Source organism: Scyliorhinus torazame, chromosome 1 (genome assembly GCF_047496885.1).
Source record: "Scyliorhinus torazame isolate Kashiwa2021f chromosome 1, sScyTor2.1, whole genome shotgun sequence".
Lineage (NCBI taxonomy): Eukaryota > Metazoa > Chordata > Chondrichthyes > Carcharhiniformes > Scyliorhinidae > Scyliorhinus > Scyliorhinus torazame.
Genome location: NC_092707.1, coordinates 56,846,841 through 56,869,046, shown reverse-complemented (window position 1 = coordinate 56,869,046; position 22,206 = coordinate 56,846,841). Strand labels below are relative to the sequence as shown.

The 22,206-nt window shown below is 46.4% G+C and overlaps 1 protein-coding gene across 11 annotated transcripts in view; it reads left to right on the top strand.

Moving 5' to 3' along the window:
- Positions 1–22,206, top strand: part of LOC140408146 (lysine-specific demethylase 2B-like) — a 402,335-nt gene that overhangs the window by 373,490 nt on the left and 6,639 nt on the right. For all 11 annotated transcript variants that reach the window (XM_072495150.1, XM_072495146.1, XM_072495145.1 and 8 more), the window contains 2 exons: positions 788–1,467; positions 3,394–3,557. In XM_072495150.1, coding sequence (XP_072351251.1) covers positions 788–1,467; positions 3,394–3,557 — 844 coding nt within the window. The remainder of the gene's footprint in view (positions 1–787; positions 1,468–3,393; positions 3,558–22,206) is intronic.

Here is a 22,206-nt window from a genome sequence, read left to right as displayed (position 1 = left end):
GTCTGCCCGGTTTCCTCCGGGTGCTCTGGTTTCCTCCCACAAGTCCCGAAAAATGTGCAGTTAGGTAATTTGGACATTCTGAATTCCCCCTCTGTGTACGTGAGCAGGCGCCAGAGTGGAACGACTGGGGGCTTTTCACAGTGGCTTCATTGCAGTGTTAATGTCAGCCTACTTGTGACAATGATAAAGAGAGGAGATAGTTGTATTGTCAGAGGTGCTGTCTTTCAGATAAAAGGTTAAACTGAGGCCTTGCCTGCCCCCTCGAGTAGATGTAAAAAGTCCTCTGGCACTATCTCAAAGAGGATCAGGGAAGTTATTCCTGATGCCCTGGTCCAATATTTATCCCTTACTCAACATCACAAAAGCAGATTATCGCATTGCTGTTTGTGGAAGCTTGCTCTGCATAATTGGTTGCCTGCCGCATTTCCTACATTACAACAGTAACTACATTTCCAATATTTCATTTGCTGTGAAACGCTTTTAGATATGCTTTGGCCACGAAAGGACAATATTATTGCAAATCTTTTTTAAATGTAAAGTACCCATTTGTTTTCCCAATTAAGGGGCAAGCCAATCCACCTACCCTGCACATGTGCAAACTCCACACGGTCAGTGACCCGGGGCCTGGATCGAACCCGGTTCCTCGGTGCCGTGAGGCAGCAGTGCCAACCACTGCGCCACCGTGCTGCCCACAAGTCTTTTTTTCTTTATATCATTGTCCATAGGTGTCTCTGTTCACTTCCTGAAATGTTAAGTGTGAGTTTAATACACTTTGGTTTCTCAATAGAAAAAATCAGTGCAACCAAATGAAGACCAGCCACCTACTATCAAACCATTGCGGAGTATCAAGCAGGAGCCTGAGGATGATCCACCAGAGACACCTCAGAAAACAAAGGAGAGTGACCAGTCCAGATCAAGCTCTCCGAGAGCTGGTCCCAGCACTGAAAGTGCAGAGACCAAAGAGAAGAAAAGTGGGAGATTTAAAGAGAAACGCAAGAAGCGATTGCACAATAAAGAACTCAGTAAAGAACTAAGCAAAGAACTCAATCAGGAAATTCATAAAACTGAGACCAGCCTGGCGAATGAAAATCACCAACCAATTAAATCTGAAGGAGATAGTGAAAAAGTAGAGAAGCCTAAACGACTGCTAGCAAACAGTGAAAGACTGCACAGGCTAAGCAAAGGATTAAATGGAACTCCCAGATTTAGACATCAGCTTACCACGAGCTTGAGGCGAGCTCCCAGGGTGATCACCCGTCCACCACCCTCTGTGTCCCCAACTAAATCCATTCAAATGGAACGACACGTGGTGCGGCCTCCACCTGTCAGCCCACCCCCGGACTCTCTGCCCCTCGATGATGGAGAGGACCATGTGATGCAAAGGGAAGTGTGGATGGCTGTTTTTGGCTACCTTAATCGCAAAGATTTATGTATTTGCATGAGAGTCTGTAAAACCTGGAACAGATGGTAAGTTTTTATTTAATATTTATTGTCTTGAACTGGCGGGGGGGGCAAGATCATTCTCTGTGTGCCCGAAATAAACTTGCATATTATAAACCCGTTGAAGTGCTATCAGCGTGTATAATATCTAATGCCCTCAGAGTTTTCAGTGGTCCGCCTTGTCAATATTAATTGAGTAACAATTAACATGGGCCCATTTTCATCTTTCTCCAATACACTGGCTGTTAGATTAGATTTTTGATTAACTAACCTTGGACTGCTGGGAGGCTGGTAGTGTAGCAGTGGTCTGATTTCTCACAGTTACCGGTTTCAGTCAGGTTTCCAGAGTAGCCAAGTAAAACTGAAAGTCAAATCAGAATGAGGGAGCCACAGGAGTGTATTGGAGCTTATGGCACATCTCCCCATCTACTGACATTGCAGAGTGACAATGACTTTTTAAGAGTGGGGAGAAATGGTGGTGTCTGAAGTTTAAGGACCTTATTGAATCACCTATTACAATTGCCATTGATTGACAGGCAGTGAAAATGAGATTGTATACTTTAGTGGTTGTCAGACTTGTTCATGAATCCATTCAACATCAGGCATCTCCTTGCGATGAGAACTGCAGAGGTAAAGACTTTCGTTAAGAAGTGGTGAATATTGGCGGAAAATTGGCTTGCACTGTTGCTGAGCAGCACCTAACAACTGTTGCTTAAAGATCAGCATTGGTGGAACCTGGGAGCGGGCTTCTGCCCACTTCCATGGACATCATGAGTACATGGAGACGAGGGGCCCTTATGTAGAGATCAAATGCAAGAAGAATATGATATACACAAGTTATACTTTAAGCTAGGAGGTGCTCTTCGGATTTTTGTTTGCTCCATCCCCCTGTAGGTATTGATTCTTTCTGGGACACAGCTCCACATTGCATGTCAGTAGCTCATGAACATCTTGCCCAAGTGCTTATTGTTCAGCAGTGAAGCAAACTAGTGGGTTGGAAGGCTCTTTGACAGTGGATCTTGGCCTATCAGGACATTCTTGGGAACACTTTAAACACTTGGCTCCCGGGGGGTGGGTGGGGGGTGTAAGAGAGGACGGCTGATTAGGGATTACAAAATAAAACACTGATTTTTTTGAATGCTTTGCTAGCCCAGAGTTTTTGGTTGAGATCCATGGACCTGGAGACTGGGGTGGAACTTGAAACATCCGTGGTTAGTATGCTTCCCTACTATACCTGGTGTTCAGTTAACCTGCAAAATCATGAGATGTAAATTGCTTCACGTAACTTTATAGGTAATAGAAATATGCTCTTGGTGAGGTTCAGCATCCAGTATTGAGCCTCACTGAATGTGAGGAGGTGCAAAGCTGATTCTGGGACCTGTATTGCCAGTTAGCATGGCTGCACACTGGTAGCAGAGATGCATTAAATTTGAATCTTTGCAAACATTTATTTCAAGCTAATTATACGTGTGTGTGATACTCGTAAGAGTTCAGCTGCTGTAAATAACCAGGACATTTGACTTGAATGTTATATAGCAACAATGGAGCCTCATCACATTCAGTGTAAGTACTGACACTGGACTCACTCTGCCCTATTCCATTATCAGTTTGGGTCATTATACCAAATTTATGCTTTATAAGTTTTAAAGTTGGTGAGAAAGTGAAAATATAATGTAGTATAAATGTTTTCTGAATTAGTCTTACACTTAGTCTGTATCATTGATATAATATGGTGATGCATATGTTATTGTGAGAAAAAGAAAATTAAGTTAACAATAGTTACAAGTTGCAGCACTTTTTATTTTTGTGATCTGGTGCAACCTATATAATTTGCTATGCTTTCACCAAATAACTGTTAATCAGATCAGCCCAATACATTACTGAAAATACATTCTCTTATAATATGAGTATTTTCTGTGTCGTTGAAACAATTGTTAAATTTTACCTCCCCAGGTGCTGTGACAAGAGGCTTTGGACCAAGATTGATTTAAACCGGTGTAAATCAATCACACCTCTTATGCTCAGTGGCATCATTAGGAGGCAACCTGTAACCCTTGACCTGAGCTGGACAAATATATCAAAAAAACAGTTAACTTGGCTTATCAACAGGCTGCCAGGTGAGTGGCTGTGAAATGCACTCGTACTAATTTGAGGCATTAAAATGAGTTGAAAATATTGAGCTAGTCAGACTATGCATGCAAGTTTAGTTACCCTTCAATGGATGTATGAATGAGCATTTTGCTTTTCCCAAAACTACATCTTTGTTGAACATGTCACCTATAATTCTGAAGAATAAGCTTATTACATCATGTTGATTTTGTGGCCATTTGATGATGAATAGCCAAATGAAAAGTATTGAATAGAAATATGTGATAAAATGTTCCATTGACAGCTATATTTTCTTAATGATGGTGATTAGGGGTCATGGGTGTAACAATATTTAAAAATAAATAGTAACTTTATCATTTAATTCTCAATCTTTGCTTCTTCTGTCTTCCCCACAAAACCTTTCAAGAGAATAAACGTGAAGCATTGGAATTGTATAGGGACACATCCTTTAGTTACTTCTACTACCTGAAATGAAAATCGCTTATTGTCACAAGTAGGCTTCAAATGAAGTTACTGTGAAAAGGTTCCCTACCTGCTTGTAGCGAAGGATAGTATCACTACTTGGTGCATTTTTGTAACAAAGTAAATTGAAATAGATTTATGAAGAGAAATTTATCTTGACCGGCTACCAACCTGCTCTTATAGCCACAATATTTAATACCATCCAGGACAAAGCAGTCCACTTGATAGGTGCCCCAACTTAAATCTTCGCTCCATCCATCACCAATGCACCGTGGCTGCAGTGTGTACCATCTACAAAATGCACTTTAGCAACTTGCCAAGCCTCTTTTGACAGCACCTTCCAAACCCAGGACCTCTACCACATAGAAGGGCAAGGGCAGCAGGTGCTTGGGAACACCACTGCATGCAAGTTCCCCTCCATACCAACCTGATTTGAAAACATCACCATTCCATCACTGTTTCTGGGTCAAAATCCATGAACTCCTTCCCTAATGGTACTGTGGGAGCACCTTCACACAGGCACACTGCATTGGTTCAAGAAGGTGGCTCATCACCACCTTCTCGAGGGAAATTAGAGATTCCTAATAAATGCTGGCCTTCCCATGAATAAACAGAAAAGAAAATATGAAGGTCCTAGAAACATAGAATGTAGGAGCAGAGGGAGGTCATTCGACCTCATTATGATCATGGCTGATCATACAGCTCCATAGCCACACGGTAGCACAGTGGTTAGCACTGGTGCTTCACAGAGCCAGGGTCCCAGGTTCGAATCCCAGCTTGGGTCACTGTCTGTGCGGAGTCTGCATGTTCTCCCCAATCTGCGTGGGTTTCCACCGGGTGCTCCGGTTTTCTCCCTTAAGTCCCGAAAGACGTGCTTGTTTGGTGAATTGGATATTCTGAATTCTCCCTCTGTGTACCCGAACAGGCGCCGGAGTGTGACGACTAGGGAGTTTCCACAGTAACTTCATTGCGGTGTTAATGTAAGCCTACCTTTGACAATAATAAAGATTATTATAATCCTGCTTTCCCCACATATCCTTTAAGCCCCTTCGCCCTAAATGCTATTTCTAAGTCCTTCTCTTCCAATTACTGAAGTTTCTGTCATTGCCTTTCAAAGCCTGTACCCTGCACAAAAGGTTTTGTACATCTCTTATCCAAGTACAGAAAGAGAAATAAGAGAAGTTCATTGAGCCAAGGAAAGCACTTTAGGGAATTAATTCAGCTGTGCAGCACAGATACATTACAGTTGGCAGAGAGGAAGGTTTTGTTTTTAAATGGAATAAGTTTGGACAGTACCTACTGGGTAGATAGTTGGGCAGAGATTTATTTGCTTTAGATGGAGAAGTGGGTATGTGCCAAAATTAATTAGCCTGTCCCCAGTCCCCATCTAATGAACAGAAAAGTGCAGACGTTTTGCATTCTTCTCAATTTTTGTGCTGGAGCTATGGGATGGGAACAGGAAATATTATCTATTGGTGGACTCTATTGGCAGTACAGATTACTACTTTAATTTGGTAATCACCATTTAAAAAATAAATAAACTTAAATTCTCCAAAGCTGTATTGTGTAATAGCAGGATTAATAGCAGCACGGTGGAACAGTGGTTAGCACTGCTGCCTCACAGCTCCAGGGTCCCGGGTTCAATTCCGGACTCGGGTGACTGTGTGGTGTTTGCACTTTCTCCCCGAATCTGCGTGGGTTTCCTCCGGGTGCTCCGGTTTCCCCTCACAGTCCAAAGATGTGCAGGTCAGGTGAATTGGCCATGCTATATTGCCCCTTAGTGTCCAAAAGGTTAGGTGGGGTTACTGGGATATGGCAGAGTTATGGGCTTAAGTAGGTGCTCTTTCCAAGGGCCGGTGCAGACTCGATGGACTGAATGGCCTCCTGCACTGTAAATTCTATGATTATCGTGACCGTCAGGAGGTTGAAGGAGGAACAGATTGTTTCCTCCTGTGATCACAGAGTAGATGGTGAGCTAATTAGGACATTTCAGAGTGCTTTCCAGTTATTTTTAAAGTATTTTGCTGCCCTTGGCAGTGTATCAGGGTAACTTCAGGTGCTCATCTGTGTTCTGTTCTGAACAGGAATTATTAATAAGATTGATTGTAAAACACATTCAGGTTGTCATGTTGCAGTCCTTGATAAGTATGTGCCTGTCAGGCAGGGAGGAAGTGGTCGAGCAAGGGAACCGTGGTTTACTAAGGCAGTCGAAACACTTGTCAAGAGGAAGAAGGAGGCTTATGTAAAGATGAGACATGAAGGTTCAGTAAGGGCGCTCGAGAGTTACAAGTTAGCTAGGAAGGACCTAAAGAGAGAGCTAAGAAGAGCCAGGAGGGGACATGAGAAGTCTTTGGCAGGTAGGATCAAGGATAACCCTAAAGCTTTCTATAGATATGTCAGGAATAAAAGAATGACTAGGGTAAGAGTAGGGTCAGTCAAGGACAGTAGTGGGAAGTTGTGCTTGGAGTCGGAGGAGATAGGAGAGGTGCTAAATGAATATTTTTCGTCAGTATTCACACAGGAAAAAGACAATGTTGTCGAGGAGAATACTGAGATTCAGGCTACTAGACATGGGCTTGAGGTTCATAAGGAGGAGGTGTTAAGGCCAGGTGGGATTTATCCTAGGATTCTTTGGGAAGCGAGGGAGGAGATTGCTGAGCCTATGGCTTTGATCTTTAAGTCATCTTTGTCAACAGGAATAGTGCCAGAAGACTGGAGGATAGCTAATGTCCCCTTGTTCAAGAAGGGGAGTAGAGACAACCCCGGTAACTATAGACCAGTGAGCCTTACTTCTGTTGTGGGCAAAATCTTGGAAAGGTTCATAAGAGATAGGGTGTATAATCATCTGGAAAGGAATAATTTGATTAGACATAGTCAACACGGTTTCGTGAAGGGTAGGACGTGCCTCACAAACCTTATTGAGTTCTTTGAGAAGGTGACCAAACAGGTGGATGAGGGTAAAGCAGTTGATGTGGTGTATATGGATTTCAGTAAAGTGTTTGATAAGGTTCCCCATGGTAGGCTACTGCAGAAAATACGGAAGCATGGGATTCGGGGAGATTTAGCAGTTTGGATCAGAAATTGGCTCGCTGGAAGAAGACAAAGGGTGGTGGTTGATGAGAAGTGTTCAGACTGGAGTCCAGTTACTAGTGGTGTACCACAAGGATCTGTTTTGGGGCCACTGCTGTTTGTCATTTTTATAAATGACCTGGAGGAGGGCGTAGAAGGATGGGTGAGTAAATTTGCAGATGACACTAAAGTCGGTGGAGTTGTGGACAGTGCGGAAGGATGTTACAAGTTACAGAGGGACATAGATAAGCTGCAGCGCTGGGCTGAGAGGTGGAAAATGGAGTTTAATGCAGAAAAGTGTGAGGTGATTCATTTTGGAAGGAATAACAGGAAGACTGAGTACTGGGCTAATGGTAAGATTCTTGGCAGTGTGGATGAGCAGAGAGATCTCGGTGTCCATGTACATAGATCCCTGAAAGTTGCCACTCAGGTTGAGAGGGTTGTTAAGAAGGCGTACGGTGTGTTAGCTTTTATTGGTAGAGGGATTGAGTTTCGGAGCCATGAGGTCATGTTGCAGCTGTACAAAACTCTGGTGCGGCCGCATTTGGAGTATTGCGTGCAATTCTGGTCACCGCATTATAGGAAGGATGTGGAAGCATTGGAAAGGGTGCAGAGGAGATTTACCAGAATATTGCCTGGTATGGAGGGAAGATCTTATGAGGGAAGGCTGAGGGACTTGAGGCTGTTTTCGTTAAGAGAGAAGAAGGTTAAGAGGTGACTTAATTGAGGCATACAAGATGATCAGAGGATTGGATAGGGTGGACAGTGAGAGCCTTTTTCCTCGGATGGTGATGTCTAGCACGAGGGGACATAGCTTTAAATTGAGGGGGATAGATATAAGACCATAAGACATAGGAGCGGTAGTAAGGCCATTCGGCCCATCGAGTCCACTCCACCATTCAATCATGGCTGATTTCAACTACATTTACCCGCTCTCTCTCCATAGCCCTTAATTCCTCGAGAAATCAAGAATTTATCAACTTCTGTCTTAAAGACACTCAACGTCCCGGCCTCCACCGCCTTCTGTGGCAACGAATTCCACAGACCCACCACTCTCTGGCTCAAGACATTTTTCCTCATCTCTGTTCTAAAGTGACTCCCTTTTATTCTAAGGCTGTGCCCCCGGGTCTTAGTCTCTCCTGCTAATGGAAACAACTTCCCTACATCCACCCTATCTAAGCCATTCATTATCTTGTAAGTTTCTATTAGATCTCCCCTCAACCTCCTAAACTCCAATGAATATAATCCCAGGATCCTCAGACGTTCATCGTATGTTAGGCCTACCATTCCTGGGATCATCCGTGTGAATCTCCGCTGGACCCGCTCCAGTGCCAATATGTCCTTCCTGAGGTGTGGGGCCCAAAATTGCTCACAGTATTCTAAATGGGGCCGAACGAATGCTTTATAAAGCTTCAGAAGTACATCCCTGCTTTTATATTCCAAGCCTCTTGAGATACATGACAACATTGCATTTGCTTTAATAGTCCATGCCTCTATTCTTTTTTCCAAAGTGCAAGACCTCGCACTTGCCCACGTTGAATTTCATCAGCCATTTCTTGGACCACTCTCCTAAACTGTCTAAATCTTTCTGCAGCCTCTCCACCTCCTCCATACTACCTGTCCCTCCACCTATCTTTGTATCATCGGCAAACTTAGCCAGAATGCCCCCAGTCCCGTCATCTAGATTGTTAATATATAAAGAGAACAGCTGTGGCCCCAACACTGAACCCTGCAGGACACCACTTGTCACCGGTTGCCATTCCGAAAAAGAACCTTTTATCCCAACTCTCTGCCTTCTGCCTGACAGCCAATCGTCAATCCATGTTAGTACCTTGTCTCGAATACCATGGGCCCTTATTTTACTCAGCAGTCTCCCGTGAGGCACCTTATCAAAGGCCTTTTGGAAGTCAAGATAGATAACATTCATTGGCTCTCCTTGGTCTAACCTATTTGTTATCTCTTCAAAGAACTCTAACAGGTTTGTCAGGCACGACCTCCCCTTACTAAATCCATGCTGACTTGTCCTAATCCGACCCTGCACTTCCAAGAATTTAGAAATCTCATCCTTTTTTTTTAAATAAATATTTTATTGAAAATCTTTGGTCAACCAACACAGTACATTGTGCATCCTTTACACAATATTATAACAACACAAATAACAATGACCTATTTTATAAACAAAAAATGAATAAATAATAAATAACAAAAATGAAAACTAACCCTAATTGGCAACTGCCTTATCGCAAGTAACACTCTCCAAAAATATAATTTAACAGTCCAATATATAATTATCTGTCGCAACGACCTATACATATTATACAGTATATATTAACAACCCTGAGAGTCCTTCTGGTTCCTCCCCCCCCGATCCTGGGCTGCTGCTGCTGCCTTCTTTTTTCCATTCCATTTATCTTTCTGCGAGGTATTCGACGAACGGTTGCCACCGCCTGGTGAACCCTTGAGCCGACCCCCTTCGAACGAACTTAATCCGCTCTAGCTTTATAAACCCTGCCATGTCATTTATCCAGGTCTCCACCCCTGGGGGCTTGGCTTCTTTCCACATTAACAATATCCTGCGCCGGGCTACTAGGGACGCAAAGGCCAAAACATCGGCCTCTCTCGCCTCCTGCACTCCCGGCTCTTGTGCAACCCCAAATATAGCCAACCCCCAGCTTGGTTCGACCCGGACCCCCACTACTTTTGAAAGCACCTTTGTCACCCCCATCCAAAACCCCTGTAGTGCCGGGCATGACCAAAACATATGGGTATGACTCGCTGGGCTTCTCGAGCACCTCGCACACCTATCCTCCACCCCAAAAAATTTACTGAGCCGTGCTCCAGTCATATGCGCCCTGTGTAATACCTTAAACTGAATCAGGCTTAGCCTGGCACACGAGGACGACGAGTTTACCCTGCTTAGGGCATCTGCCCACAGCCCCTCCTCGATCTCCTCCCCCAGCTCTTCTTCCCATTTCCCTTTTAGTTCATCTACCATAGTCTCCCCTTCGTCCCTCATTTCCCTATATATATATCTGACACCTTACCATCCCCCATCATGTCTTTGAGATCACTCTGTCCTGCACCTCTTGTGTCGGGAGCTGCGGGAATTCCCTCACCTGTTGCCTCGCAAAAGCCCTCAGTTGCATATACCTGAATGCATTCCCTTGGGGCAACCCATATTTCTCAGTCAGCGCTCCCAGACTCGCCAACTTCCCATCCACAAACAGATCTTTCAGTTGCGTTATTCCTGCTCTTTGCCACATTCCATATCCCCCATCCATTCCCCCCGGGGCAAACCTATGGTTGTTTCTTATCGGGGACCCCCCCAAGGCTCCAGTCTTTCCCCTATGCCGTCTCCACTGTCCCCAAATCTTCAGTGTAGCCACCACCACCGGGCTTGTGGTGTAGTTCCTCGGTGAGAACGGCAATGGGGCTGTCACCATAGCCTGTAGGCTAGTCCCCCTACAGGACGCCCTCGCTAATCTCTTCCACACCGCTCCCTCCTCCTCTCCCATCCACTTACTCACCATTGAGATATTAGCGGCCCAATAATACTCACTTAGGCTCGGTAGTGCCAGCCCCCCCCACTATCCCTGCTACCCTGTAAGAATCCCTTCCTCACTCTCGGGGTCTTCCCGGCCCACACAAAACCCATGATGCTCTTTTCAATCCTTTTAAAAAAAGCCTTTGTGATCACCACCGGGAGGTACTGAAACACAAAGAGGAATCTCGGGAGGACCACCATCTTAACCACCTGCACCCTCCCTGCCAGTGACAGGGATACCATATCCCATCTCTTGAAATCCTCCTCCATTTGTTCCACCAACCGCGTTAAATTTAACCTATGCAATGTGCCCCAATTCTTGGCTATCTGGATCCCCAGGGAACGAAAGTCCCTTGTTACCTTCCTCAATGGTAGGTCCTCTATTTCTCTACTCTGCTCCCCTGGATGCACCACAACCAACTCACTTTTTCCCATGTTCAATTTATACCCTGAAAAATCCCCAAAACTCCCCAAGTATCCGCATTATTTCTGGCATCCCCTCCGCCGGGTCTGCCACGTATAGTAGCAAATCGTCCGCATACAAAGATACCCGGTGCTCTTCTCCTCTAAGTACTCCCCTCCACTTCTTGGAACCCCTCAACGCTATCGCCAGGGGCTCAATCGCCAGTGCAAACAATAATGGGGACAGAGGGCATCCCTGCCTTGTCCCTCTATGGAGCCGAAAATATGCAGATCCCCGTCCATTCGTGACCACGCTCGCCATCGGGGCCCTATACAACAGCTGCACCCATCTAACATACCCCTCTCCAAAACCAAATCTCCTCAACACCTCCCACAAATAATCCCACTCCACTCTATCAAATGCTTTCTTGGCATCCATCGCCACTACTATCTCCGTTTCCCCCTCTGGTGGGGCCATCATCATTACCCCTAACAGCCTCCGTATATTCGTGTTCAGCTGTCTCCCCTTCACAAACCCAGTTTGGTCCTCGTGGACCACCCCCGGGACACATTCCTCTATTCTCTTTGCCATTACCTTGGCTAGGATCTTGGCATCTACATTTAGGAGCGAAATAGGTCTATAGGACCCGCATTGTAGCGGGTCCTTTTCCTTCTTTAAGAGAAGCGATATCGTTGCTTCAGACATAGTCGGGGGCAGTTGTCCCCTTTCCTTTGCCTCATTAAAGGTCCTCGTCAATACCGGGGTGAGCAAGTCCACATATTTTCCATAGAATTCGACTGGGAATCCATCCGGTCCCGGGGCCTTTCCCGCCTGCATGCTCCTAATTCCTTTCACCACTTCTTCTACCTCGATCTGTGCTCCCAGTCCCACCCTTTCCTGCTCTTCCACCTTGGGAAATTCCAGCCGATCCAAGAAGCCCATCATTCTCTCCCTCCCATCCGGGGGTTGAGCTTCATATAATTTTTTATAAAATGTCTTGAACACTCCATTCACTCTCTCCGCTCCCCGCTCCATCTCTCCTTCCTCATCCCTCACTCCCCCTATTTCCCTCGCTGCTCCCCTTTTCCTCAATTGGTGTGCCAGCAACCTGCTCGCCTTCTCCCCATATTCGTACTGTACACCCTGTGCCTTCCTCCATTGTGCCTCTGCAGTGCCCGTAGTCAGCAAGTCAAATTCTACATGTAGCCTTTGCCTTTCCCTGTACAGTCCCTCCTCCGGTGCTTCCACATATTGTCTGTCCACCCTCAAAAGTTCTTGCAGCAACCGCTCCCGTTCCTTACTCTCCTGCTTCCCTTTATGTGCCCTTATTGATATCAGCTCCCCTCTAACCACCGCCTTCAACGCCTCCCAGACCACTCCCACCTGGACCTCCCCATTATCATTGAGTTCCAAGTACTTTTCAATGCACCCCCTCACCCTTAGACACACCCCCTCATCTGCCCATGTCCATTCTCCAGGGTGGGCGCCCTCCTGTTTCCTCCCCTATCTCCAAGTCTACCCAGTGTGGAGCGTGATCCGAAATGGCTATAGCCGTATACTCCGTTCCCCTCACCTTCGGGATCAATGCCCTACCCAGCACAAAAAAGTCTATTCGCGAGTAGACTTTATGGACATAGGAGAAAAACGAGAACTCCTTACTCCTAGGTCTGCTAAATCTCCACGGGTCTACACCTCCCATCTGCTCCATAAAATCTTTAAGTACCTTGGCTGCTGCCGGCCTCCTTCCAGTCCTGGACTTCGACCTATCCAGCCCTGGTTCCAACACCATATTAAAGTCTCCCCCCATTATCAGCTTTCCCATCTCTAGGTCCGGAATGCGTCCTAGCATCCGCCTCATAAAATTGGCATCATCCCAGTTCGGGGCATATACGTTTACCAAAACCACCGTCTCCCCCTGTAGTTTGCCACTCACCATCACGTATCTGCCCCCGTTATCCGCCACTATAGTCTTTGCCTCGAACATTACCCGCTTCCCCACTAATATAGCCACCCCCATGTTTTTCGCATCTAGCCCCGAATGGAACACCTGCCCCACCCATCCTTTGCGTAGCCTAACCTGGTCTATCAGTTTCAGGTGCGTTTCCTGTAACATAACCACATCTGCTTTAAGTTTCTTAAGGTGTGCGAGTACCCGTGCCCTCTTTATCGGCCCGTTCAGCCCTCTCACGTTCCACGTGATCAGCCGGGTTGGGGGGCTTCCTACCCCCCCCCCCCTTGTCGATTAGCCATCCCCTTTTTCCAGCTCCTCACCCGGTTCCCACACAGCTGTATCTCCCCCAGGCGTTGCCCCCCCCGCCCATCCCCTCCCATACCAGCTCCCCCCTCTCCCCAGCAGCAGCAACCCAGCAATTCCCCCCCCTCCCCCCCCCCCCCCCCTCTGGCCGACCTCGGCTTCCCCCCGTGACCTCGGCTCGCACCGTGCGACGCCCCCTCCTTCCTGCTTCTCTATTCCCGCCATGATTATCATAGCGCGGGAACCAAGCCCGCGCTTCTCCCTTGGCCCCGCCCCCAATGGCCAACGCCCCATCTCCTCCACCTCCCCTCCTCCCCCATCACCACCTGTGGAAGAGAGAAAAGTTACCACATCGCAGGATTAGTACATAAAACTCCTCTTTTCCCCCCTTTTTAACCCCCCTCTTCGCCCCCCACATTCGCCCCACCACTTTGTTCAAACGTTCTTTTTAATAACCCGCTCATTCCAGTTTTTCTTCCACAATAAAAGTCCACGCTTCATCCGCCGTCTCAAAGTAGTGGTGCCTCCCTTGATATGTGACCCACAGTCTTGCCGGTTGCAGCATTCCAAATTTTATCTTCTTTTTATGAAGCACCGCCTTGGCCCGATTAAAGCTCGCCCTCCTTCTCGCCACCTCCGCACTCCAGTCTTGATAAACGCGGATCACCGCGTTCTCCCATTTACTGCTCCGAGTTTTCTTTGCCCATCTAAGGACCATTTCTCTATCCTTAAAACGGAGGAATCTCACCACTATGGCTCTGGGAATTTCTCCTGCTCTCGGTCCTCGCGCCATCACTCGGTATGCTCCCTCCACCTCCAACGGACCCGCCGGGGCCTCCGCTCCCATTAACGAGTGCAGCATCGTGCTCACATATGCCCCGACGTCCGCTCCCTCCGCACCTTCAGGAAGACCAAGAATCCTCAAGTTGTTCCTCCTTGCGTTGTTCTCCAGTGCCTCCAACCTTTCCACACATCGTTTCTGATGTGCCTCATGCATCTCCGTCTTCACCACCAGGCCCTGTATGTCGTCCTCATTCTCGGCTGCCTTTGCCTTCACGACCCGAAGCTCCCGCTCCTGGGTCTTTTGTTCCTCCTTTAGCCCTTCGATCGCTTGTAGTATCGGGGCCAACAGCTCTTTCTTCATTTCCTTTATGAGCTCTTCCACACAGCATTTCAAGAACTCTTGTTGTTCAGGGCCCCATGTTAAACTGCCACCTTCCGACGCCATCTTGGTTTCTGCTTGCCTTCCTTGCCGCTGTTCTAAAGGATCCACTGCAATCCGGCCACTTTCTCCTTTTTTCATCCGTATCCAGGGGGGATTCCCTTCTGGTTTACCGCACAGTGTTTTTAGCCGTCAAAATTGCCGTTGGGGCTCCTATCAAGAGCCCAAAAGTCCGTTTCACCGGGAGCTGCCGAAACGTGCGACTCAGCTGGCCATCGCCGCACCCGGAAGTCCAGAAATCTCATCCTTAACAATGGATTCTAGAATCTTGCCAACAACCGAGGTTAGGCTAATTGGCCTATAATTTTCCATCTTTTTCCTTGTTCCCTTCTTGAACAGGGGGGTTACAACAGCGATTTTCCAATCCTCTGGGACTTTCCCTGACTCCAGTGACTTTTGAAAGATCATAACTAACGCCTCCACTATTTCTTCAGCTATCTCCTTTAGAACTCTAGGATGTAGCCCATCTGGGCCCGGAGATTTATAAATGTTTAGACCTCTTAGTTTCTCTAGCACTTTCTCCTTTGTGATGGCTACCATATTCAACTTTGCCCCCTGACTCTCCTGAATTGTTGGGATATTACTCATGTCTTCTACTGTGAAGACTGACGCAAAGTACTTATTTAGTTCCTCAGCTATTTCCTTGTCTCCCATCAATAGATTACCAGCGTCATTTTGGAGCGGCCCAATGTCTACTTTTGCCTCCCGTTTGTTTTTAATGTATTTAAAGAAACTTTTACTATCATTCCTAATGTTACTGGCTAGCCTACCTTCATAATTGATCCTCTCTTTCCTTATTTCTCTCTTTGTTATCCTCTGTTTGTTTTTGTAGCCTTCCCAATCTTCTGACTTCCCACTACTCTTTGCCACATTATAGGCTTTATCTTTTGCTTTGATGCATTCCTTAACTTCCTTTGTCAGCCATGGCTGCCTAATCCCCCCTCTGATAACCTTTCTTTTCTTTGGGATGAACCTCTGTACTGTGTCCTCAATTACTCCCAGAAACTCCTGCCATTGCTGTTCTACTGTCTTTCCCACTAGGCTCTGCTCCCAGTCGATTTTTGTCAGTTCCTCCCTCATGCCCCTGTAGTTACCTTTATTTAACTGTAACACCTTTACATCTGATTCTACCATCTTTCTTTCAAATTGGAGATTGAATTCTACCATATTATGATCACTGCCTCCTAAGTGTTCCCTTACTTTAAGATCTTTAATCAAGTCTGGCTCATTACATAACACTAAGTCCAGAATGGCCTGTTCCCTCGTGGGCTCCATCACAAGCTGTTCCAAAAAGCCCTCCTGTAAACATTCAATTAATTCCCTTTCCTTGGGTCCACTGGCAGCATTATTTACCCAGTCCACCTGCATATTGAAGTCCCCCATGATCACTGTGACCTTGCCTTTCTGACATGCACTTTCTATTTCGTGGTGCATTTTGTGCCCCTGGTCCTGACCACTGTTAGGAGGCCTGTACATAACTCCCATTATGTTTTTTTTGCCTTTGTGGTTCCTCAACTCTACCCACACAGACTCCACATCATCTGACCCTATGTCGTTTAGTGCTATTGATTTAATTTCATTCCTAATTAATAAGGCAACCCCGCCCCCTCTCTGTCTTTTCGATAGGTTGTGAATCCCTGGATGTTTAAATGCCAGTCCTGAACCCCCTGCAACCACGTCTCTGTGATGTCTACCACATCATACCTGCCAGTCACAATCTGGGCCACAAGCTCATCTACCTTGTTCCGTACACTGCGTGCATTTAAATATAGCGCCTTTAATTCTCTATTGACCGTCCCTTTTTGTTTTCTCAGTGTGGTGGACTGTGGTTTACTGAGCCTTTCCATACACTGTGTCATATTTTGTGGGATGGGGACTATCGTAACCTCTCCTGAGTTTTGTCTTTTTGACCTTTTTTGTATTCCTAAGCAGCTACGCTTCCCACTGATTACTTCACCTCTTGGTTCCCTGACTTTCCCTTCCCACCCCCCCACCCCCAAATCTCTAGTTTAAAGTCCTATTGACCACCCTATTTACTCTTTTCGCCAGAACACTGGTCCCAGCTCGGTTCAGGTGGAGACCATCCCAACGGTATAGGTCCCCCCTGTCCCAAAACTGATGCCAGTGTCCCATGAAAAGGAACCCCTCTTTCCCACACCACTCTTTCAGCCACGTGTTAACTTCCCTTATTCTTGCCTCCCTATGCCAATTTGCACGTGGCTCGGGCAGTAATCCGGAGATTATGACCCTTGAGGACCTGTTTTTTAATTTGAATCCTAGCTCTTTATAATCTCTAAACAGGTCCTCTTTTCTAGACTTGCCTGTGTTGTTGGTACTGACATGGACCACAACAACTGGATCCTCCCCCTCCTTCTCCAGTATCCTTTCAAGCCAGTCAGAGATGTCCCGCACCCTAGCACCGGGCAGGCAACATACCATGCGGGACTCTTTATCCTGCTCACAAAGGATACTATCTATCCCCCTGATAATAGAATCCCCTACAACTACAACTTGCCTATTTACTCCCTCCCCTTGAATGGCCTGCCGAACCATGGTGCGTTGGTCAGCTGACTCATCCTTCCTGCAGCCCTGTTCGCCATCCACACAGGGAGCAAGTGCCTCATACCTGTTGGACAGGGTCAAGGGCTGAGGCTACTGAGTTCCTGACTGCTAGTTCCCTTTATCTGCCTGACTTGCAGTCACACCCTGCTGTCCCTGGCCACTGGCAGGATTTAAACTACTTACTCTGACAGGTGTGACTGCCTCCTGAAACACAGTGTCCAGGTAAGTCTCCCCCTCCCGGATGTGCCTCAGTGTTTGAAGCTCAGACTCCAGCTCATCAACTCTGAGCCGGAGCTCTTCGAGCAGCCAACACTTACTGCAGATGTGGTCGTTGCAGCTCGCAATGGGATCTGCCAGCTCCCACATCAAGTAGCTCAAGCACATCACCTGACCAGCCATCACTAATTAATTAATTAGTTTAATTTAAGTTTACGAGTTTAGCTGTGTTTTTTTTTAAATTTGGGGCAGATTTGCTATCAACCAATCCGATCACAGCTTCCCTCTGACGTCACTTTTGGGGAAAAAACTGGAAAACAGGAAGTTACCGTTAGGTTTTTATACTCAGAGACTCCTCCTCCTCTGAACGGCCCCCACAATTAGGCCCGAAGACAGGCTGTGTCTCTTTGCCCTGCGCAACGCTTACTCATAGCTCTTTCTGTCTGTCTTTTATACAGACTTTAGGATGACTCACACTAAAACTTCAAAGAGAAGAATACAATGTGTACCTTTGTGCCCCTTAACAGGCCTCCGGTGACTGCCAGATAACTGCCTCTCAGCAATTAGGGTGGGGGCAGCTTCAGCCAATCAGACACTAATCTACACTGCACTTTTAACTGAAATACAGCACAATTAGATTAACCTTTCCTGGTTACCTCACTGCACCAAATTACCAAATTCTCACTCTGTGTCTCACTCACTCAGGCTGTGTCTCTTTCCCCTGCGCATCACTTCCTCAGTGCCTATAACACAGACATCAGAGGTAGGTTCTTTACTCTGAGAGTAGTAAGGGTGTGGAATGCCCTGCCTGCAACAGTAGTGGACTTGCCAACACTAAGGGTATTCAAATGGTCATTGGATAGACATATGGACAACAAAGGAATAGTGTAGATGGGCTTTAGAGTGGTTTCACAGGTCGGCGCAACATCGAGGACCGAATGGCCTGTACTGCGCTGTCATGTTCTATGTTCCATGTTCTGGTTTGGTTTTGGGCAGTAAATGGCATAGTTTGGATCATACTAATACAATAGGTTCCTGACCATAAACCTAAAAATGAGTTGTGTGTCAGTTATATTTGTGTGCATCAATGTTGCAGTTTGCCGTATGCCATTCATTGACATGTTGTGAATTTTGTCAAGCCCGTAAAAACATCCCACTTCCCAAAGAGATGGAGGCTGAATTACGTTTCATCTGAATAGGTAGCACTTGTGTACATTTGGCTAGGTGATATGAAAGCAACCACTCCGAGCACCCGAGACTTAATCATGGAGTTTCTGTTACATCCAAGCGAAAAAGGACACCTGATAGATTTAGTCCTGTCATTTTAATAGAAACGCTACAGTGCAGAAAAAGGCAATTCAGCCCATCGAGTCTGCATCGACTCTCCAAAAGAGCACCCTACCTAGGCCCCCATAACCCAGTAATCCCACCTAATCTTTTAGACAATAAGGGGCAATTTAGCATGGCCAATTCACCTAACCTGCATGTCGTTGGACTTTGGGAGGAAACCGGAGCACCTGGAGGAAACCCGCGGATAAACCTGGAGAATGTGCAAACTCCAGTCACCCAAGGTCGGAATGAAACCGGGGTCCCTGGCTGTGAGACAACAATGCCAGCCACCGTGACACCACAATGCCACATTTGACATATACAGTCAACCAAATGGAAGCTACAACAACTTTGTAAAACAACCCTTTTAGAAGTTTTTGTTGTCCATTAAAAGTAAAATAACTTGTTTCTACTTTATTACACTTGGGTTAGGTATCAGACGTGCAAATTGTTTTAGTTACCATCACCCAAAAAATATTTGAGATCTGTGGGTAAGCCATTTAATGACTAACTTTTCAGAAAATGGGTGTACATTAAGGGAAAAAAAGCTTTGTTTATAGCAGTTATATTCAGTGGTCAAAATCACTGGGCCACACATTCCCGTAACTGGTTGCCTCATCTCTTCAGTTGCCATTCTATATTTTGGCTGTATGGGTATCATTCTAGTCATGGGTCTTCTCATTCAATACTGATCACTTTTTGAAATGCGCTAAATAATTATTTTGCCTTGACTTCCGGTGAAGGCGGGCGGGAGGCAGCCACACAATGGAGGGCTCCCATTCGGGAACGGCATTTTCGGGGCTTTAAGCGCGGTCCCAGGGTCCACGGAGGCCGCAAAAGCAGGGAGAAGGCACAGTAAAGAAAAATGTCGAGGGTGAGCAAAAAAACGGCCGTTAAAAAAAACAACTGAAGGTCCATCGGGGAGTGGAAAGGTCACCACGGGGTCACCAAGGAAAATGGAGGCTGGAGCACCAGTGGAGGCCGCGTTGCTTACGGCTGAAGAAATAACTAAGGTGATGGCTGCGGAATTCGAAAGGCAGTTTACAAAATACATGGAAATGAAATGAAAATCGCTTACTGTCACAAGTAGTTTTCAATGAAGTTACTGTGAAAATCCCCTAGTCGCCACATTCCGGCGGGGCGGCTGGTATGGGAATCGAACCGTGCTGCTGGCTTGTCTTGGTCTGCTTTAAAAGCCAGCGATTTAGCCCAGTGTGCTAAAGCAGCCCCTGACAATGACAATGAGGAAGGAGATGAGGGAGGTTTTGAGTGTGTTGGTGGAGGAGGCGATTTCCCCGGTGACGACGGCGGTGGCAAGCGCAGTGGCGGAGGTGCGGGAGCAACGGTAGGCGCTGAAGGAAGTGGAGGAGACATTATTGCAGCACGGCGATCAACTTACCTCGATGGGGAAGGAGATGCGGAAGGTGATGGAGATGAACAAGTATCTGCGAGGAAAAATGGAAGACCTGGAAAACCGATCCAGGGGACAGAATTTGAGGATTGTGGGGCTGCCCGAAGGAGTTGAAGGACCGAAGCCGACTGAGTATTTTGCCGCGATGCTGGCAAAACTATTGGGGGAGGGGGAGGATCCCTCCCGATATGAACTGGATCGGGCTCACCGGTCGTGGAGGCCTGTACCAAAGGCGGGTGAGCCGCCAAGGGTAGTGACTCTGTGCTTCCGTAGGTACAGGGTGAAGGAGAAGGTCCTGAGCTGGGCCAAGCAGAAGCGGGTGGTGCAGTGGGCTGGAGCTGGTATACGTGTATACCAGGACTTTACAGTGGAGCTGGCGAGGAGGTGGGCTGCCTTCAACCGGATGAAGAGGGTACTGTACATTAGCAAGGTGCAGTGCAGCATTGTATATCCAGCTCAAGGACTTTTATTTTGGAACGACGGAAGCAGCTCGGAGGAGTTTGCGAAGGCAGAAGGACTGTGGCAGAACTGACAAATTGAGAAATGGCCATGTGCCGATGTAACCTCATGACTGTATTTTCTTCTTTTTTGTTTCACTGCGTGCGGGTGTATGGGCTAAAGGAGCCAATGTTGTATATATTTGGACAAGGGAAGTGATGGGACTTTCACTCGAAATGAGGGCTCTTTGGGGTGTAGGTGGATATGCGGGGTTTGTGTGCTAAAAGGGGATTTCTGGGCTTTCCTAGGGCCGGGCAAGTGGGAAAGGGACCCGGGCGGGGGGCCTCCACGCTGGCCGGTTTCAGCCGGCCAGTGAATGGGAGTGAGGTGGGGGGAGGGGCTGCGGCCATCGGAGCCTGGCAGAACAGGCTCTGAGTGGTCTAGCCGGGGTGGAACGTTGGGGGGAAGGAACCAAGCATGGGGGGGGGGGGGGGAAGAGTTGGAGAGGGGTGGGGTGTATACAACTCTTGGGTATCTTGTACGGTACTCTTTCAGAGGTTGGATGGCGTTGAGTGTGGGGGGGGGGTGGAGTGGACTCTTTTGGTTAATGGTGACCATGGGCGGTCCCGGACTCCTTTTTCTCTTTTGTTTCCATCGTGGGAGGGTTTGTTTTATTGGATGCATATATTGACAGGTGGGCCGTTGTTTGGGGTTGTGGGAGGATGGGATCGTTGTTATTGTTAAGGGGATTGATTTTGTATTTGTTACCGTTTACTGTCTGTGGGTGGTGTGTAAATTTTGAAGGAAAATGTGAAAATGGAGAATAAAAGCATTTTATAAAAAATAAATAAATAAATAATTTGCCTTTTGTTTTTCATTGTGCTTTAGATTCTGCAGCATGTTCCCCTTTGGTGGTTGAGAGGCTTACATTTTTCTGTAGTTTCTGAAGCCACTTCTCCGAAACACATTCATCAGTACAATTCACACAAATACTCCTCCATCATACTGCATTGCACCAGTTGTATTGAGTTTTACATGTTAGATGGACTTTTTTTTAAAGAAACCATTTGCTTCTGATGAGATGGTATGGGTATCAACTTCCCTGAATAACATCTGATGAAAGAAAAAGGAAATGTCACCCAGGTTGCTATTTTTAACAGTAGGTGCAGAAACAGTAAAGCTGTAAAGCCCCTGCGTGAAGCAACGGTTTCAAATTTGAGACAGCTATTACTCAACAAGGAATCCAGCAATGTGCTGTCTGAGGCTGATCAGCAATAGCATGTCTCTTCACCTGATGACAAGTAATTTTTCCTCAATTTTTTGTACATAAATGGGACTAACTTGAATTAAGTTACCATATTAGAATCCTTTAACATAACAGTACAGACTATTATCAAGAAGCAAATAATTTTTAGCAGCAGATTGCTAACCATCAACTGACCATCACAGGGATGAAACATTAGAGCAGCCAACACTTTTATTTGTTGGGGTTCTGATTTATATCACTTATATTCTTTAAATTTTTATTTGAATAATGCTAGTACATGAGCACACTGTTCAAAGTTAGCTCCTATGTACCAATAAAACAGTGACTTTGGTGTTTTTTGTGTAGTTATTGTCATGTTTTGTGATTCCTGTGTAATTACTTACAATTTTTAAAGGATTTTTATTAAACTAATTTCTTAAACACAACCATTTGGAACTTGCACTTCCAGACTACTGTGCAGCTGATATGTTCAACTTTCTT